This window comes from Anomalospiza imberbis, chromosome 24 (genome assembly GCF_031753505.1).
Source record: "Anomalospiza imberbis isolate Cuckoo-Finch-1a 21T00152 chromosome 24, ASM3175350v1, whole genome shotgun sequence".
Classification (NCBI taxonomy): domain Eukaryota; kingdom Metazoa; phylum Chordata; class Aves; order Passeriformes; family Viduidae; genus Anomalospiza; species Anomalospiza imberbis.
This window is the reverse complement of record NC_089704.1, coordinates 5,643,985-5,664,529: the sequence shown is the minus strand read 5'-3', so window position 1 is coordinate 5,664,529 and position 20,545 is coordinate 5,643,985. Positions and strand designations below refer to the sequence as shown.

The 20,545-nt window shown below is 46.9% G+C and overlaps 1 protein-coding gene across 1 annotated transcript; it reads left to right on the top strand.

The window, feature by feature from the left end:
• Positions 1–4,198: 4,198 nt before the first annotated feature.
• On the top strand, positions 4,199–18,671 carry POU2AF1 (POU class 2 homeobox associating factor 1). Its single transcript, XM_068171995.1, has 11 exons — positions 4,199–4,288; positions 5,238–5,280; positions 5,359–5,630; positions 6,590–6,861; positions 9,984–10,089; positions 11,195–11,341; positions 13,427–13,478; positions 14,185–14,351; positions 14,689–14,805; positions 17,448–17,612; positions 17,804–18,671. The coding sequence occupies exons 2-11, from the start codon at positions 5,277–5,279 to the stop codon at positions 17,873–17,875; spliced, it is 1,374 nt and encodes a 457-aa protein (XP_068028096.1). The 5' UTR covers positions 4,199–4,288; positions 5,238–5,276; the 3' UTR covers positions 17,876–18,671.
• Positions 18,672–20,545: the final 1,874 nt, after the last annotated feature.

Below are 20,545 nucleotides of genomic sequence, written 5' to 3'. Positions count from 1 at the left end.
TATTTGCACTCAAATAAATTAGTAGTAATTAAATTGAAAAAGCAAAACATGAATTGTAGGAATCCTCTCCAGCCCAATTTTCCTTTTGTTCTCTGTAACTTCGAGGGAAATTTGGGTTGTGTCAAATGCACAAGAAGCTGCATGTCCAGCCCTTCAAATGGCTGTGAAACCTGGGGCTTTGGGATGTATCCTTTGGGAGTGAAAAGATAATGAAGCAAGAAATGGCCACGTGGAACTCAGATAAACATTTTCTGAGTTGTTTCATGAATTATTTGGCACTCATGAGGTTACTCATTCTCAGGACCAGCCAGAGAATTATCATTCAGGTGGGTGTTAATTAATTTAGGTACCAGGGACCTGGTGCTCACCAGCCACCCCAGCCTGTGGCCACCAACACAACTGGATGGATCTTGGCAGAAATGACTGGATTTTTGTTTCAGGGGCTGGAGTTGCAGGTGGGTCGTGTCAGTGTTTCACCTTTAACTGTTGGTTGGATCAATTAAAATATTAATTAAAAGCAGGACGTGCCCTGAAGGCTGCTGAGGGATAGGGATGGAGTTGAAGTGAAGATTTCTGAGTGACTCCCTGTCACGTCACTATCTGAGATTTTGGGCAATTAAATGCATTCCAGTGCTTTGCTCCTCTGCCCTGGACTGACCACAAAGCAGAGATAAAGTTCACCCTGGCTTTTTTTGAGGGAAACTCTGTAATTAGTCAGGAAATAAGGACAGGGTCATGACCAGTGCTGAGTCCCTTGCAATGGGCATGGATGTAAAAAGGTTTTGATTTGACTCTAAGCAAACAAGCCTATGAAACGAAGCCTCTTTCTTCTTTTTATTAGCCAAAGTTCACTGTGTCTGATAAAAATGTGATTTGGTCTCCAATATCCGAGCCATTAACTCAGGGGTTTGCTAATTGAAACCTCAATTTTTCTTGTTATTTGCAGTCAGCGATTGCTTTTCGGTGTTACTGCAAACAAGAGAAACGATTGTGTTTCTTTTCAATTATTTATTACACTGGAGGGTGAAAGGAGGAAAAAAAAAGGGAAAACCATTTGCAGTGCTAACACTGATCAATTGATAATTTTATCATGTGTCAGCATTGCGAGCACAGAAATCTGCGAGAGGGAGCGGTGTGACCATGCTGCTGCAGGCAGGGGCTCGGGCAGGACCAGCAGGGTATTTCAAAGTGAAATCTGCCTGCTGGGAAATTGCTGTGCCTTGGCTGGAAGGCTGAAGGGGAGCTGCAGCTCGGGGTGTGTGTGTGTGTGTGTGTGTGTGTGTGAAGCTCAGTGGTCTGGAACTCGCCGCGCTTCGCTGCCCGCACCCTTCCAGCAGCTGTTGTGCCACTCTCTTCCCTCCCGTTTCTGCAATGGTTAAACCAAAGTGGAGGGGAGGACAGAGTCTGAATTTTTGGTGATGTCCTGATGTGCTTTGCCTGCCTGGTTTTTCACTCAGATCAATATTCTTGAGAATCAGGGTGTGTGTGTGCATGAATGGAGGGTGACAAAGCCCTGGAACATTTTTTTGGTAGTTTCGATGCTTCCAGGCTGAGCTGCAGCAGTGGTCTGGAATCCAGCATCTTCCTGCTGCTGTCACTTGATGTTTTGAGCCATTTGGTGCCTTTCCAGCAGCTCTTTTAAAGATTGCTCACAAGTCTTCAAGGCTTTTGTGGACTTTTAGCAAATATATCAGGTGATAACATTGATGGAGGGAGCTTGGGGCTGAGCACACACCAGGGCTGGGGAGGCAGCCTGGCCAAAGCATTGAAATGGGCCCAAGTGAAATGTGGAAACCATTGCAAAGTGGTTGGATTTGGATTCCTTCTCTTCTTCCTCGTCTGGAGATGTCTCAAACTGCCCCAGCTTCACAGAGCAGGTGCAAATCAAAATGTGCCTACAGCATGTGGGTGTTCTGTGGTCCTGGAATTGCAGGAGACAAGCCAGGGCACTGCTGCTATTCCTCTATTTCCTTTAGTTCCATTTTATTGAATGGAACTTGGGCTCTCATGACTAAAATTAAAATAAAATGGAATCTTGGTCCAAGACAGCTTCATAGTTTGTTAAAACCTTTATATAAGGGTGACTAAATCCAGGTTCTTCATTTATGAAGCTATTTTAATTGTCATTATTCCCCCAAATGCTGATATGTGTAAATGGCCATGTATCTTCAGCTCGATGAGGAATTGCACCCTGAAGCCCCAAAGTCATTTTGCTGTGGTCTGTCTGTGATGCTCAGACCCCACAGGCCCCTGAGCAGTGGAAAAGCAGCTGTGCTCGCATTATTTTTATTTCTGGAGGTCAGCTTGGGGGAACCGAAATATGATCTGCAGACTTTGGTTTTTAACATTTTTTTTCTCTTTTTTTTTTTTTTTTTGGGTTACTCTGCTTACTTACACCGGAAACTCTGAATAGGTATATTTGTCAGCTTTTACAGTAAATTTCTTCTTTCCCATCCCCCAAACCTGGAGCCAGAAACCACCATCCTTCCCCACCCTTATTCTGCAGGGAGGCCCTTTGATGAGTTGGGGATGAGATACTCCCCAAAATGTTCATTTCTGCCACTCCAGCAGCTCTGGCAGAGCTCAGGTTTGTGGCGTTGATGTTTTCATGCAGCACCCAGAACACCAGAACTCTTTAGTATTTGCACTCAAAAAAATTAATACCAATTAGATTGAAAAAGCAAAGCGTGAATTGTATTAAAAGCCCTTGTGGATGCTTGTATGGAGACATAAAGAACCTTTATTCTCTTTTAAAATTTCCTTTTGAAAGCCACAGGATTCACGGGAATGCAAGAAACCTGATTTAAAGAGCCCCAAAGGATGTCCACAGAAAGCAAAGGTAGATCAGGCAAAGGCTGGAAAATCATCTTTGCTTCAACTGCTGTTTAAAAGTAAACATTTCCTTAATGTGCATAACAAAGGCAACAGTTCAGTGCATAAATGGAGTTCTGTCTGGTCCTAAAAGGATTTATCGTGGCAAATCAAGATTTCATAATTAAATTATATATAATTAGTTAATAGAAGAGCCAAGCTGAAGGGAAAAAAGTATTTTTGAAAAGAAATTAGAGCAGAAACGTTTATTCTGTTAAGTGATTTTTGTGGTGGATTTGTGATCTCTGTATTTAGAACTCCATTTTTCTCATCCCAGGAAGGAGCATCAGAAACATCTCAGTGTGCTCAGAATTAAATGTAGCTGGGAGAGATGATCTGAGGTGAAATGATTCATTCTTGTAGGACGTGAATCTAAATAAATGCTCCCAGGGTGGAATAATAGTTTAAAATCCAGATTGGAGCTGGATACCCACCTGTACCTCAAAACCAAGGGCCAGTTCCAATCGTTAAAAATGGAAAACTTATCAATTTATGTATTTACACATCAAAGTGCAGTAGACGGGGCAGGCAGCCACGTCTGCTATCAGAGGCTTTACAAACACCAGGCTTTGATATCCCCTGGTTTCCTTCTGCTATCAATTCCCTCCAAACACTGCGCGTAAAATATGAGTTGTTAATTCTGGCTCTGGCAGAAATGTGCTTCCCCTGCTTTCACTGCTCACATGGCTTTGGAGAGGCTTTTGGAGCTGGCTGTAAACTTAATTCTTCAAAATGGAGCAGAATTTTTATGGGTGAGAGCTGGGAGGTTTTTGGGTGTGAGATCTGTGATGTGTTGTCTCCTGTTTATCAACCTCCTGGCCAGGCTATGAGCAAAATTTGTTCAGAACTGAAATACAACTCTAGGTTGTATTTGAACTCTAGATCTAGGTTGGGGCTTCAGCACCTGCCTGATCTCAAAATGAGATATTTAAGTCAAATTAATGATGTTTAAATGGTTTTCCAAGTGAGGATGTTTTCATATTTGTGTTGTTTATATACCGTCTGCCTAAACAGTGAATATATTTGTTTTAAATATATAATCTCTGCTTTTTTGTGTCCCTACCTGACCAGAAATTTTGGTGTGTCATCTTTTGGGTATATTTGGTCTGATTTTCCTTTTGGGAGAGTGTGAAGCTGCTCTGCAGGTCAGTGGCACTGAGGGACACAAAGGAAAGGAAGAACAAAATAAATGTGTTCTGGTACAGCCCCCAGGCTGCCGTGGGGATTTGGGGTCCCCGAGAGGAAAACAAATGTTATATAAATTTTCAATCTCTTTTTTTTTCCCTCAGCTTCTGCCCCAGACCAGCAGCCACAGCCTCGCCCCTACCAAGGTGTCCGAGTGAAGGAGCCCGTGAAGGAGCTGCTGAAGAGGAAAAGGGGGAATGTCCATAACTCCAGTGCACCTGCAGCTACAACGGTAGGGAAAAAACAAACAGGAGGGAAATTCTCCCTCAGGAGCTCCGTGCTTGTGCTGATGAAAGAAACCTTTGCATCTCGAAAGCATTTTGAAGGCCCTGCAGCCCGGTGTTACCTGGCAATGCCATTAATATCTCTTTAGCTGGGGTGCTTTTAGTGTGCTGAGCACCTTCCACCACTTAATGGAAAGGGGAAGTGCTTTGCACTTGGCAGGATCTGATTGCTGGGGAGTGAGAGCGGCTTGGGAGGGAGGCAGCTTGTTCAGGAGTCTAGAAGAGACCATCCCGAGCCTCCCCTGGCTGTCTGCTGCTTCTTTTCAGCCTGCATTTGCCCTCCCAGCCGGCAGCAGCTTGGCTGGCTCCTCTCTGGAGGAGAATCCTCTCTAAACACACTTTAAGGTCCCCTTGAGCTGAGGGGACATGGTGGGTGTTTGGGGTGGTGTGTCCTGGCTGTCAGGTTCAGTTCTTCTGGCCCTTGTGTGGGGTGGGAGAATTCAGACCCTGACACTGATAATGCCTGGCGTGGTCTGTGTGGATGCCAGCCTGGTCAGGGACAGAGAAACGGCAATGGTTTCTCACGGTGGCTTGTGAGAATTTTTGGGGAGCTGTAGGAATGTGGTAACTTGTTAGTCTAAACCATCTGCAGGTGGTGTTTTTCCACCTTGCTTTTCTGTTCCTCTCAAGGACGGTGTGTGAGAAAGATGTTTTTATTAATGAACCAATCAAACAGAATGTGTCGCGTCGGTCTATTTAAGCCAAAGTTTCCTTTCCATTAAAGCTTTCTTTTCTTCTTTTCCATTAAAGCCTTCTTTTCTTCCTTTCCACGCTGTGTCCTCGTCTGTTCTTGTGTCATTCTTGGCCCAAGGGTGACAGGTCTGTTCGTCTCTAAGGGATTGAATTGAATGCTGATGGGCTTCGCCTCTGATTTTTATTTTTTCTTCTCTCTTCCAGGTTGTTTTGCCCCATCAGCCAGTCCCTTCCTACTCACCCATGGGTAACGTATCCCTGACTCTCCGGGACTCTCCAGGGAAGACTGTGCTGAGCTGGGCTTTAATCCTGTCCTGTTTTGCAGGCCAGCCTTGCATTGACATGGACGCTGCTGCCCCTGCTCTGCCTGGCCCAGAGGAAGGAGCCCTGGCCTCTGGATGGATCCCCCAGCCCTCTCCCACCCCCCTGCAGCCCCTGGCTCAGTGGAGCCCTTACCCTGACTACGTGTCCCACGAGGCTGGCAGCTGTCCCTACACAGCAGATATGTACGTCCAGCCCATGTGTCCCAGCTACACCCTGGTGGGACCCTCCTCTGTCCTCACTTACACTTCCCAGCCTCTCATCACCAATTTTGCAGTAAGTCAAAAACACCAAGCTGGAAATGATGTTGATTCCCACCTTCTAGTAAGAGCTGCGGGGTGTAGTTAGGTTAATTTATTTGATTACTGTAATGCTGTGTGTCTTTGCATCCCTGCCACGTAGTTCCCAGGACAGTGATATGGTTTGAGCTGGGCAAAAAGTTGTGTTTGTACTGGAATCAGGCAAAATTCACAACCGTTTGCCCAGCTCTCTTCACTCTTCCATTCTGAGCAGGGATTTTCACTCTTTATTTCCAAGTTTAAAATGAAAAAAAAAAAAAAAAAAGTCAGTGGGGTTCCAGGAAAAATATTGATCAGGTGAGGCAGGAAGGCTGACTTGGCAATAAATTTCTCAGAAGTGGCTGCTAAAGGATAAAACAGCAAGGTCAAAATATGTAAAGGTAGCAAAATATTTGACTTCAGGCCAGACCAAATCTGCCTGGCTGACACAAGATGATGCGTCCCCTTTAGAGGGGAGCAGAGAGCTCTGTTCCAGTGACCTCAGGAGCTGGTTTTCCTTTCCCTGGTGCAGTTGGCTGCTCAGGCAGACCCAGCCAATTCCCCAAGGCCATTTCTGTGTCCTGCTGGCCCCTGGTGCTGAGGAAGGGCCGTGGGCTGGCTTTGGGATGTGGCTCTGCCTGGGCTGTTCCAGAGGCCACCATGAGCTGCCTTCAGCCTTGCTGGCAGCAAAGTTGGGACTGTCCAGAGTGCAGCTGCCAGCACAGGGTGTGACAGGGTCACAGGGAGGGTGGGAATGGGGACAGAAAGCTGGAAGGAACCTGAGGCGAGCGTGACTTGGGCACAGGAAAAGTGTCACCCTCAGTGCAGAGCTTCACCCGGAGAGGAAGGATGGGGGATGTCAGAAGCGGGCTGAGCATCCCCGTCCCGTGCTGCATCCTCGCCCTGCCCCAGCGGGCTGGTTGTCTCATTTTGCTGTATTTCTGTCCCCTTCCCCAGCCCCGCAGCAGCACCCCGGCCGTGGTGCCACCGCTGGAGGTGACGGAGCAGCAGCCGCCCCTGACCTACTTCCCATGGGCACAGCCCCTGTCTGCCCTGCCAGCCTCCACCCTGCAGTACCCTGCAGCCTCCTCCTCCTTCCCGGGGCCCCAGCTGGTGCCCGTGCCCATCTCCATCCCCGAGCCAGCCCCGCAGGAGCTGGAGGATGCCCGGCGAGCCATCGGCGCCCTGCCCATCGAGAAGCTGCTGCTGGAAGATGAAGACAATGATACGTACGTGTTAAGCCACGCTCTCTCTGTTGAAGGGCTTTAGGTTGCACATCTGGGCCCTGCTCCTCAGCTGCTCAATGCCCCACCCAGCACCTCCGTGGGTTTTGAGTAGGGGGGAGAAGCAGGCAGGGTGGGGTGGGAATTTTAGCGCACCGTGGTTTGTGTGTTGAGGGAAATTTGCTCTGTCCTGGCGCCCAGCACGAGATTCCTCTGCTGTTCCAGCTCCTGCTGCCTCTCCCAAGCAGGTCTGGATGCTGCACACTTGTGCTCAGCACCAGCACCAGGTGATTTTCACCCTCATGGCCACAAAATGACAGACTCCAGTGTAGCCACAGCCAGCTGTAGCATTTGGTAAGGGTACAATTGTTTTAAATATTGCCAAACCCGGTTCAATAGGGTTGCTTTTGTGTAAATGTCTTGTCTGTGTGTCTTTGACTTGTCCAGGGAGGAACTCTCACCAGATTTAGGCCACTAGAAAACGTTGCGGGGGGGCCTTAAATTGACCTTTTTTCTCTCCTAAATTTTACTATTCCTTTGGAAATCAGGAAAACATAAAGTGTAGCGTTGTTCTGCTGGTGCAGGTAGGTGCAGTAGTCTGAAAATAAAGCTGAGTGAAATGCCAGAGCAGTCAGACATCCCTGTTTGCAGAGCAGGAATTCACACCAAGGCGTACCTGGAAGCTGTCCCCTTGTCTGCAGGTGTGGAGCAGTGGGTTGGGGTCGCGTTCTATTATCTGCAGAGGGGTTTGGGGCTCTGAAATATCCGGATTTGGGCTGTGGGGCTGATTTAGTGGCTGGCTGGTAACGCTGCCAGTGGACAGATCCTGTCCCACTGAAGTCTCTGGGAGTTTGGACTGAGTCAGGACTTCAATTCATGGCCCTGGATCAGGAGATCATTGAGAAGACAGAGATTTTCCAGAACCTGGGACAAGGACTCCATGGCATTACTGTTATCTGGCAATATTTTCTTTTTTCTGTAGCGTTTGAGTGTGATGTGCTGAGCCAGGGAACTTTAGTGACCTCTCCTGGGAAAGCTCCCCAAGCCCAGAGGTGCCCACGAGTCCATTATGGCTTTCTGATTTCCTTTCCTGCAGAATGAGTAGCTTCACTTTTCCCTCCGATGCAAGTGTAAATATTTTGGTTGAGGCTCAGGAGTGCCATGGCACAGGCAAATATATTTCAGGAGATACATCCCCTTCGAACCCTGTTTATTGTTTTCTTGACAAACAAGAGGCTCTTGGCTGGTGAACACAATTTCTCTGGGTTTTTCTGCTTTCTAAAGCCCAGGATTGTTAGATGATTTTATTATTTGCAAGACTAACTGGAAAATAATTTCTTGTACTCTTTATCACCTGGAGTCCAGTTGCCACCCAGGCAATATTTCAAGTGGCTTTACAGTTCATGCCTGAGTGAGGTTTGAAAACCCAGGTTGAAAGTCTTAAAGACTTTCCAAGAGTATTTTTTATTGAATATTGACAAATGTGGAAGACACGAGCACTAGATCATGTAAGTGATCACAAAGTTGTTGGAAAAGAGCAGTAGTTGAGGTTTGCATTGAAATTAGTGGCTTATATTTGCAGAAAAACCCAGCAAAGAAATTAATTCAAAGGAGCTTAATTCACCACTGCTTCCTCCAGTTTTATGAAATTCAGAGATATTCCCTGGGTAAAACTGGGATAAAGCAGTTGTGAATCAAGCCCGTGGTTGCTCTGATTGCTTTTCAATTCCTTTCACCCCAATGTATGTAAATTCTGTGTGTGATCATAAAACAAAGATGAAACTGTTTCATCATTTCTTTCTGGGTTGTTCTGGTTAGAAAAAAAGACAAATTCTTTTTTTTTTTTTTCAATAAAGATCTACAGTAACTTTGCTATGCCTAGAGTGTTTTATTTCCTATCCACAAGCATTGGTTTAGCAATCAATTAGTTCAATAATATATGTACAGGCTAGAATCAGAGATTAGCTGTCAGACTTTGTGCTAATTTTACACATTAAGCAGACTAAGAAGGAATTCCTTGATGCAGCTGTGGCCTGGAGGCATTTCCTGCAGCAGTCCTTGCTCCTGCAGTTCAGCTTCAATCACTATTATCCTCTCCTGGCACCCTTGGGGATGTGTGGGTGTGCAGCCACAGCTCATGCTGAGCTTGACTGAAAATCAGGTTAGCCAGAAAATTGTATTTCCACTTCCTGAGATTGCCAGGGGTGGCTCTGGGGTACAAAACTACCCGAGGAGAGAAACAACTGCCCACCACCTTCTGCCTGAAAAGCATCAAAGATTTCTGTCTGGAGCAGAATAAGCCAGGGGTTGGTGTGACTGTGCATGGGCTGGGCTCCTCCTGTTTCAGGGGGTTGGAATTTCCTTCAAGTAGGACCTGGGGGAATGGAAGTGGCTCCAGCCAGAGCCAGATGACCAAAGTGAAGCAGAGAAGTGTTTTCCCCACCACTAAGGGCCACCAGCCACTCCCATGGGCTGTGCCAACTCTTTGTCTTGTGCAAAATATAAGGACTGTGCCCTCTCACCAGGAGTTTTGATAGAAATTAGAGTTTAACAGGTTGATCTATTGCAAATCCATCCATTAGGGAGTTTAACAGGTTGATCTATTGCAAATCCATCCATTAGGGAGTTTAACAGGTTGATCTATTGCAAATCCATCCATTAGGGAGTTTAACAGGTTGATCTATTGCAAATCCATCCATTAGGGAGTTTTACAGGTTGATCTATTGCAAATCCATCCATTAGGGAGTGCTTGTTACCCCAGATGGTGAGGTTTCACCAACACACCCAGAGCTGTATCACCCCAAAAAGTGATTTATACATACAATTCCCCAAATTGGGAATGGTGGAGGACTTTGACACCTCCCAGTGGCAAATCTCAGCTGCAAGAAGGTGCTGAAGTGGGAAGGAGGAGCAGGCAAAGCTCAGGAGTGCTGAGGGCTCTTGGACACAGCAGCTGCTTGAGGTACGAAGCCCTTCCCAGGGAAATGGGAACTCCTGGGGTTCGTGGCATGGATTTGTGGAACCCTGGGTGTAAAACCCCAAAAGTGGCAGTGCTACCCTGGGGAACTGTTTGCTCCCAGCGTGGTCCATGGTCCATCAGTGATCGGTGTCTTTATTTACTGTCTTAGAATTCTGCATATTTATGCAGCTAAAGGCCTGAGGGCTCACACGCTGGCAGCTGCAGAGCGCATGAAAGCCCTGAGGAGACTTGATGCCAAGGAGCACAGAGGAAAGGTAAAAAAGGGGCCACTTTCACCTGCAGACAGCAGGGTTTGGGATGGGAACAGGCTTGGCGTGGCTGACAGCATGATACCCTAAAAATCCAGCTCTGCCCCTCTGCTCCTGCAAGGGAGGCTTGGCACTGATAGGCCTTACTTGTGGGCAGGATTGTAAAATTGTAATTCAGTGGCAGGACTGTAAAATTCAGTGGCACGATTGTAAAATTCAGTGGCATGGTCATAAATCAGGTGGGATGAGAATGAGCCCATTCTTTTTTCAGCCCATGATTCATGGAGTGATGTGAGAAAACACTGGTCCAGCAAAATATTTGTGTGTTGGCATCCAGTCTCCGAGGCTGAAGGTTTTACAGCCAACTGACTGGTTCTGTACCTGATGCAACCGGGGTTTAGAAAATGCTGGGTTTGGGCTGTCATCAAATTAAAGGCTGAAGAGCACCAGAGGGAGTCCAGCAAGAGCTGGAAATCCCCATCTCATGTGGGATTCCAAACCATCCTGTGAGCTGTGCTCATTCCGGGCACCACAAGCCTTGGGATTTCAGCCAGCACTTTCCCCACTCCTTGTTTTACACCAGCAGCTGCTGCTGCCTTAGGATTTTAGCTTTTATATTTTTCATATATTTATAATCCTGCAATCCTTTAGTGTATAACTCTAAAGCTCCATAGCCTGTCAGCTATTGTTCTCCCATTTTATTCAGCCAAAACAATTCCTCTGTAGGCCTGGAACTCAAGAACACCTCACTGTCTCAGGCCCTAAAAAGTATAAACAAAAGTGAGCTGGGGGTGGGGGGAGCAAACTGGGCGTAAATTACTTCATTACCTGAAGCTGTAATTGGAGGATTAACCCCTGATATGTAAGTGGGCATAATTTATAATTATCTAAAAAACCTGTGACCATCTTGGGTGTAGGTCATCTCATGACCTCTGGGAGGTTTTTGGCTGCCCAAGGCGTACCTAATAAATAGGGTGCATTTAATAAATACCCACTTTTATTCCCTTAATCCCGTCCAGCCTCTGTTTTTAGGTAGGCGCTCCAAGGCATGGCTGCCAGGCTCTGGTGGTGCCAGTCTGAGCTCTCACAGCTCTCTGTGCTGCTCTTGCAGACTCCCCTGCTGGTGGCTGTCACTGCCAGGCAGGCAGCCATCGTCCACGACCTCATCCAGGCAGGAGCAGATGTCAACGCCGTGGACAACAAAGGGCAGTCAGCCTTACACCTTGCTGCAACATATGGCTACACCCAAGTCCTCCAGGTAGGGGAAGCTGGATGGTTTTAATTGCTGGCAGGATAAAAATACAAGCGTTGATGTTGGTGTCTTTGAATAAAGGCAAGATCTCAGCGAGAGATGGAGGCTGAGCAAAGGCTCCTTGTGTCAGGGGTTGACTTCCCAGGGTGGGTTCTATCCCTTTGTTAGGACTGTGCTTGCAGCCTGCTGTTACAGAGGAAACTTCTTTAGTGGCTCTGTGGGGGAAAGAAATTATTTCTGCAGATCACAGCTCTAAGTGTGCTGGTGGCAGTCCCCAGTGTGGTTCAGCACTGGAGAGCATTCCCCAGCCACGAGGTGTGAGGAGAGGGAGCTTAAAACCAGGCTGAAACCCCCTCCCTGAGGTCACTGCCATCCACACAGGGGCAAAAAATTGTGTCCAGACTCAAGGCAGCAGAAGAGAGATGAGATGTGACCCTGCAGACGGGCACAGCCTCCAAAATGAGGCACATTTTTCAGGTTTTCCTTCAAAACCTGACTTAGATGAGCAAATCTTTGCTTCCCTGTTCCTTCATGGACTTCTCTGCAGACAGGGCTTTCACCTAAGCTCTGTGCCAGCCCTGAACAGCAAATTAACACTTTCAAACAGGCCCTGTGGGCATTTTGGGAAGGGATCCCACAGCAGGGATTAGCCCCCTGTGAGTCTTAAATGCTTCACTATTGGCCAGAACATGAAATTAATAAAAAAACCTGCCTTGAGCCGTGTCAGGGGCTGAGCACAGGCAGAGTTTGGCAGCTCTGCTGAGCTCCCCGAGGGCAGGGGACCGGGGTGAGGTGCCAGGGGGTGCCTGTGGTGCTGGCACCACGTCCAGCATTCGTTAGCTGTTAATGTTAATTCATTATCAGTTAATGTGTAACACAGCCAGTTCTCTGGAAAACAGGTGTTTCCTGAAGTAGGAAAGAGGGTTTTAATCCAGATGATGCCAACAAAGCCTCGCAGAGTGCCTGGTGGTGGTTTGGATTGCAGGGTTCCTTTGTTTGGTTTTTCTTCTGTGGGTTTCTTTGTTGTTTTTTTGTTGGTTTTTTGTTTATTTTGGTTTTTTGTTATGTTTTGGGGTTTTTTTTGCCTTGACATAAAAAGGGACAACGGGCAGGGACTCGCTCCTCAATGTGGTCAGAGCCATGAAAGGCTTTATGGTTAGTTTGTTTATTTTAACTGGGATTTTTTTTCCTAATGGATTAACTATCTAATCTCTAATAAGCACCTCAGAGCTAGCTGGCAATATTTGATCTGTACATATTTTGTTTTTGTTAGAAGAAGGTAAGTCAAGCCCTAACCGTTCTGGGTGATCTTTCAGTGGGAGGATCCTGTCCTGAGCCTTGTCTGACTTGACACAGATGAGTCAGTGCAAAAATTCTCAGCCATTAATGTGAACAACTTGCTTCATTCAGTCAAAAGAAATAAATAAATTCTCTGTAATAATATAGACAAGGAGCTACTTAACTCCATCGTGTTAAATTGATCATTTTCTTATATTAAAGAGTTTTGAAGTTTTGGTTCTCTGCTAAATCCAAGAAATTCTCATCTCCAGATCACAATTCCTGGTATTCCTGTAGCCTCACTGCCACAAGCTGAGGCTTTAACTTCACACACTGCTGCACACTGAAAACAAAAAGTAAATAAATCCAGCCTGAGAATTGTCAGTGTTTGCAAACTTTTAGGCCATAAACTTTGGCTACGCCTGTCAAGGAGAAATTTTCATTTCTCCTTGTCAAGGATCACTCAGAATAAACATGTCCTGGTGTTACTGGTGGCTTTGCCTAATCCAGGGTGAAAGTGAGGAGTCTGGCACTCCTGAGCTGGGGGCAGAGACTGAATTTTACTGTCCTGAACTGAGAATCTGAAAGGATAATTAGGTGGCAGTTAGGAAAGCAGGGAATGTGATCACCTTGAATGTCCCTGTTGGGAGCATTCACAGCACTGGAATCTAGTGTCAAATAATGGCTTGGTTTGAAGTTAAATTATCGTTATCTGATGTTGGTTGATTTTACATTTTGTTAGTTTTGGCTGATTTTGGCTTGCATGGTGTTCTGCTGAACTAAAATTCTGCATTTCTCTGCTGCCTCCTCCAGGTTATCCTGTCACTGGGTTTCCCTCTGGATCTGGAAATGAAGGATTTTGAAGGTAAAAGCCTTTGCACAAGTGGTGTGAAAACCTGTATTGGATATTTCACTGCCTGATGCTTGTTGGGTGTTGGGGGTGTGCTGGGAGGCCAAAGCAGGCTCAGAAAATGCCTGGGGGAGACAGAGTTGTGTCTGTGCACTCAAATGCCACAAAATTCAAAGGTGCTGATGGCTCAGGGAGGATTCAATCGGAACTAAAAACATTCTGGAATGCCCCAAAAATTGTCCATAGAGCCAGAGAAGAAAAACCTGAGAAGGGCTTGTGCCTCAAAAACACCTGCACAGATTGAATAAATGATTGGATGAATGATTGAATTAATGATTGAATGAATTATTGGATAAATGATTGAATGAATTATTGGATAAATGATTGAATGAATTATTGGATAAATGATTGAATGAATGATTGAATGAATGATTGAGTGAATTATTGGATAAATGATTGAATGAATTATTGGATAAATGATTGAATGAATGACTGAATTAATGATTGAATTAAGTATTGGATAAATGATTGAATGAATGACTGAATGAATGACTGAATTAATTATTGGATAAATGATTGAATTCATGATTGAATGAATTATTGGATAAATGATTGAATTCATGATTGAATGAATTATTGGATAAATGATTGAATGAATGCTCTCTGCATGTCAGTATTTTCCTGGCACTGTCCTCACCTCCATCCCATGTTTCTTTTCCAGGCCATACCCCTCTCCACTGTGCTGTCCTAGCCCACAACACCCTGCTGAGGGACCAGGGCAGCCAGGCACTGACAGAGGAGCAGCACAGGGAGCTGCAGCAGCAGAGCAGGGAACTGGAATCCTGCATCCATCTCCTGGTGCAGACCGGAGCCTCCATCTACAGCCGGGTGAGGATGAGCTCGGTTATCCCTGGGTTTGTCTGGGAATTCTCCCCCATTTGGTGCTCAAAACACAGGACTGGAGAAGGAATGAGCTGCTGGCACAAGGGCCAAGCCTGTTCTCCTTCCAAGGGACTGCTGGCAGGGTTAGGTGCTGCCTTTAGGAGTTCCTGAAGCAGACACTGGACACTCAGAGAGTCACTGGAGGGAGGGAGATGCTCCCCATCAGCTGCAGAGCTGGCCTGGGTTCCCTCTGATGGGTTTGTGGGATATCTCCGGCTTGTCCTGCAGGACATGTCTTATTTGGCTTGGGTTTTTAATATTCTTTTTCTCTGCTTTTAAATAGGATGTGAAAAGCAACAAGACAGTTCTTCATTACACAGTCCAGGATGGGAACGTCTCCCTGCTCAGGTACTTCCTGGAGCTGAATGCTTTCAAATCCAAGGATTTTGTCAACAACAAGGTAATTTTTGTCAACAACAGGGTTTTTTTATCAGAGGGAAAGGGCAAAAGTTGCTAGTCTGAACTTCTGTTCAACCCCAAACTACATTTTCCAGTAAACACACAACTCACAGGAAAACAGCACCTGGCTTAAAGTCTGTCATGAAAAGCAGGGCCCTCTCCCAGCAGGAGATGAGAGAATGAGGAGGAGATAAGCAGGGAGGAGGAAGAACATGGGAAGTGGTTGCTTGAGGAGGAACATGAACTTTAGATTAGACTGAGGATTGAGCAAACAGCCCTGCAGTGATGCAAGGTTTGACAGCAGCATAACACTGAGAGGTGGCACTTCAGGGCAGCCAGGTATCGATTCATCTCTGCTGTCAGATGTGGCACCACAGCAAGGACAAAGTCCCTCCTTCTGTCAAGGGACACGGGGATTCTTTCTGCCTTAATCATTATTTGCAGATTTTCTGGCACAGCCGTGCCTAGGTTGGGTAAAGCAAGCTGGAAACCTCCCCGGTGCTGCCCCACAGCTCACCTCGGAGCAGATCCCGAGCGCTGATCATCTCTCACAGGCAGCAGCTCCACCCTTCTCCCAGACAAAAATCCTGACATTCCTGGGAGCCTCAGCTGAGCCATCACTGCCCCAGCCAGAGCTCTGGGGCAGGCTGCCCCCTCTCAGCAGGGCTGAGGGGGTGGTCTGGGTGCTCTGTTCTTCTCTTTTGAGGAAGGGGACAAGGCTGGGGGTCCCTGGTTTCATTTCAGCACCTGCAGTCTCAGCCTTGCTTGTGCTCCCCAGAGTTTGTGTCCCTCAGGAAGGAACTGAATTTCTGTGTCAACTCCATTGCTCACCGAGGCAGACAAAGGGCAGCTTCACATCTTTTACCCCTCTAGATTTCTGTTGGACTGGAGAAAACATATTTTGGGTTGTGTTTGTGGGTAATGGCGCCGAGCTGGTGTTTTTCTGTCCAGTGAAGAGCTTTTCACTGCATTCCATCTGTATCTTTAAAGACCCTTCAGGCAGGTGAGAGCCTGTCCATGGGAGTCTCTGTTGTCTCTTGATCACAATCCTGGGAGAGCTTCCTCCTGTGATAGGATCACTCAGAGTCTTCAGTCTTGTTGCTGAGCTGTCTGGGCCAGGGAGAAATCTTGGCTTTTTTAGTTCTTCAAAGTGTGAAGAAGCCAAGGAAACAGCCATGTTTAGGTTTCCCTGGCTCACCCACTGCTTGTGCTTGTCTCACTCCAAATCTGTTTCCATGGCATTTTCACAATAAGAAAAATATTGAAGCCTTGGAGGTGTTTTTCATCTGGAGGATTCCTGGAGCCCACTTTGTCTCAAATGAGACCTATTAAAGTCAGCCTGAGGCTTCAAGGTCAGGTCTTGTCAGATTGCCTTATTATCTTAGCCCATGCCTGGATTTGGAAGCTCTCAAGTGCAGATCTTTCCACTTTAACAAGAAATCCTGTAAAGAGCTTGTAACCATCCCTTGACTTTCTGGGATAATAAACTTGACAAGGATCTGTTTGTTCAGGGCTTGTAAAACATGCCTTGTCTGAGAAAAACTGTTCAAATTCTGCAATTTTATTTTCTGCTTCAGTTCTCCCTGATGTCTCAGTGGTTAACAGGACCTGAAAATCACATTTTTCATCTCACATTTTAACAACTGGAATATTAACACAGGCTTCAATTTGTGTCCAACCATTCCAATGCCATGACAAACCCATGATTATTACTGGGAGGAAAAAAAAAAAAAAACAAGCAGCTGCCTCAATGAGACTCTTGCAGACTAAAAATACCTCACCTTGTGCTTTTGTTTATCAGCTTTTTCTCATTTACAACCGTTACCAGTCATACCTGACCAGACAGGGCACAGATTTCTACACGGTCTGGTGGCACCAGAGCTTCTGCAGCACCCTCCATCCATGCCTGGCTTCACAGCCAGCTCTGTCCTTCCTGTGCAAATCCTGTCACTGGAGCCAGTCCATGCCTGACCTCGGGAATTTGAATCTTCCTGGCACTTGGAAGTGTTGGGAAAGGGGGAAGGTGTGGAGCACGAATGGGACTGGTGGTGTGGAGCTTTGTGTGGTGGGCAGCAGCGTGATGTGTTGGGTGTCTAAAATCCAGTGTTACATATTATATTGCTATAATTTCATGTCTCCCCGTGAAATATTTCCATGCCTGTTACACTCTTCTCTTTTTCCAGTAACTCCCCAGTCTCTGGTTCCATGAGGCTGTGATTTAAGGGGTGATTTCAGAGCAGTTTTAAGGGGGGATTTCAGTGCAATCATACATGAGGCTGTGATTTAGGGAGTGATTTCAGAGCAGTTTTAAGGGGGATTTCAGAGCAACCAGGCTATGATTTAGGGGGGATTTCAGCAACCAGGGAATGTTCCAGCTTCAGGGCTATTTATCACCTAACCCAAAGCATCAAAGCCCCCCAATTGGTGGTGCTCTAGCAAAGAAAAAAAATCTGAATCCACAAACCTCCTGCCTGGAAGAAACAGAGCAGAGATCCTCCCTCACCTCCTGATGACAAATCCCATGAGGATTCTTCTCTCATTTCACATCTCCATTTCGAGGATGATTCTGGGGAGATGGCACAGCTCACCAGGGGGTTTATCTGGGTTTTTTACTCCATTTTTTTTCCTTTCTCTCTGCTTTAGGCCCATGGCAACACAGCCCTGCACATGGCAGCTGCTTTGCCTGGTAGCAAGAACCAGAAGGAAATCATCCAGCTGCTCCTGGAGCACGGGGCAGACCCCAGCATCCGGAATTTGGACAACGACCAGCCAATCCACATGGCCCCTCCTGGAAAAGCTGGGGATCAGGTATGGGATCCACACTGCTGCTCTCCCCTAACACACCTGCACGCTCCAGGGGTGGCTGGGATTCATGCATAAAAATATTCCTGGTGTATTTGGATGTTTATTTAGTTGCATGCGTACACGTAAATAATCGTGTGTGCGAGTGTTTGGGGTGGCTGAGATGGTGCTTCCTGAAATTCCACGTTTTTTGGCAGGTCAGGCATTTGCTGAAGAAAGGGAAAGCCACACCTGCATTCAACTCCTGCCACAGAAACGCCAGATCCTGAGTTATCTGCAATTTATGGAACAGCTTCAACTACTCCAGCTTCTGCCTCCTATAAAAACTGTGAGGGTGGTTCTGCAGCACATCCCTGCTCCTGCAGGCTTCCACCAGGGTGGGGTAGGGGTGTTTCTCAACCTGTGGCCACGAGCAGCACGTCAGACAGCAGAAGATGAGCTTTCAAATGGTTGAAAACTCAATTTTGGTAACAAAGAATGCGAATAAACCTCCAGCAAGGAGGTGAGCAAATCAAGTAGCTGCTACATAAATAAGTAAATATTCCAAATAAGTTCAAAGCACAGCCAAGCTTTGAAACCCTTTGGGTTGACAGAGCACAAGGTGACAGTTTGGCTATAAAAGGTTGAGAAATGCTGCCCTGAGACACCCCAAAACTGTGCCTCTGGCTGGGCCTGTACACAGGGACTGCTGGAAATTCTGCAGCCTCTGTGATGTGCAGTTCCCACTGACCCTGCTCCCCTGGGAATGCAGGATCCTGAGCGGGGAAAGCCTGGATGGAGAACTTGGGTCAGCCCTGGCTGGATTTCACCCGAGGGGATGGACATCCAAAGCCAAGAGCCCCATGGGAGGGTCCTGCAAGTTGGAATTGCCATTGTCAGCACTTTGGGAGGGCTCTGGAGCAGCTCCCCAGGGCCAGCCCAAGGAAAGAAACAGCTGCTGTAAGAACAAGGACATGGGGCAGGTTTGTGTGGCTCCTGAGGGGAGACTTCCAATCCCATCCCATCCAATGCAATCCCATCCCATCCAGTCCAATCCATTCCAATCCAATCCCATCCAATGCAATGCAATCCCAATCCTATCCAGTCCAAGCCAATCCATTCCAATCCAATCCCATCCAATGCAATGCAATCCCAATCCTATCCAGTCCAATCCAATCCATTCCAATCCAATCCCATCCCATCCAATGCAATGCAATCCCAATCCTATCCAGTCCAATCCAATCCATTCCAATCCCATCCAATGCAATGCAATCCCAATCCTATCCAGTCCAATCCATTCCAATCCAATCCCATCCCATCCAATGCAATGCAATCCCAATCCCATCCAGTCCAATCCAATCCATTCCAATCCAATCCCATCCAATGCAATGCAATCCCAATCCTATCCAGTCCAATCCATTCCAATCCAATCCCATCCCATCCAATGCAATGCAATCCCAATCCTATCCAGTCCAAGCCAATCCGAGTCTCCAGCTCTGGTGGCACAGAACAGCTCTGGAAGCCCCTCAGGTGGGAGCTCACCTCACCTGTGTGGAAGACAGAGAATCCCTTTGGGTATCCAAGAGCTCTTAGGGTGAGAAACCGCTGTGGGTGTGTGGTCAGGGTGCAGGGGGGTGCTCTCCTGCTCCCATTCCCACTGGGAGGGGTTTAGCAGGTTCTTTTTAGCGTTTCTGTGAAATGATTTGTGAATTGCTGTGCAATCAGTGACTCTGCAAGGCTGTGTTTTGGCAGAGGCTGGCCCGTCCTAGGGCTCACTCTGAGCTGTATTTTTGTATTTTGCTGGTTTCTCGGTGTGCACAGGTGCTGTTCTCCAGCAGGATGAGCAGAGAGATGAAGGGCAGAGCTCTTAAATCACTGCAGCCACTTCCTTGAGCACCACTGGCTGCCTCAGTGGGATTTCCTGAGGCACTCCTGGAGTGTTTGAACAACTGACACGAACAAAAGCTCTTAAGAAATGCAGAGATCTCGATTTTCCAGCCCTCCTCTCTGCTCTTGGGCCATTGCCTCTCGCTACTCGTATCTACAATCCTGCTGACAGAGAAGCAGACATTTATTTGCATGTGTTTGCATAAATTTTCATGTATCTGAGCACAGGCCAGCAAAAGCCTGTGCTGTCTCACTTGGAAGGGTGTTACAATGAGCCCTGAACGGAGTGAGCAGTGTATCAGGGAGTTAGTACCGTGTGTGAAGGCAAGATGATGGATAAAATATCAATTTCTGGAACCTGCAGCAGCAGAACTGTCCAACTGTGAGCAGCACATGGCACGTGAAAATGTAAAAAGCTTTTTACCACCTAGAAATGTCTTTGAGGTGACTGAAGTCCTTTGGCAGCAAGTGAAAAAAAAAAATACAGGAGCTTTCTTTCCTCGAGTGGCTTTTCTCTTTATTCTGTCATCTCTTGGGTGTTTCATACAAAGCAGCGTCAATGGGAGTCTGGAATCATCACCATCTCCAGAATATCAGGGGAAATACCCTCTTAGGGGTGGAATGTGGCTCCATTGAAGCATCACCCCGGCAGCTGGTGCTGCTGGGAGCTGACGGATGAGGTGTGCAGGGGGAAGAGCCCATGACAGCCCCAGGATTCCTTCTCTCTGTGCTCAGCTTCCCAAAGCTCAGCCAGCAGAGGCCTGCTCTGAAAGCAGCCGCAGTCCACAGGCTGCTCCTGTTGGCTTTGGACTGGAGCCACCAGACTGCTGGAAGCTGCTGCTTCCCCCTGTGTGTAAAACAATTTTCCCTTTCCCAATTCCTGGCCTGGCTGTGAAGAGAATCCCTTTTAAATCTCAAACCTGTCCTGAGTGTCTTCTCTACCAGGGTGAATTTCACTGATTTAAGCAGTTCACAGTTCACCCCTCCATTTATTATTGCTCTTTCTGGGGAAATGTAACTTCTCAAAGCTCAGCCTTGCTGGCAGTGTGTGATATCCCTTTATTTGCACAGTT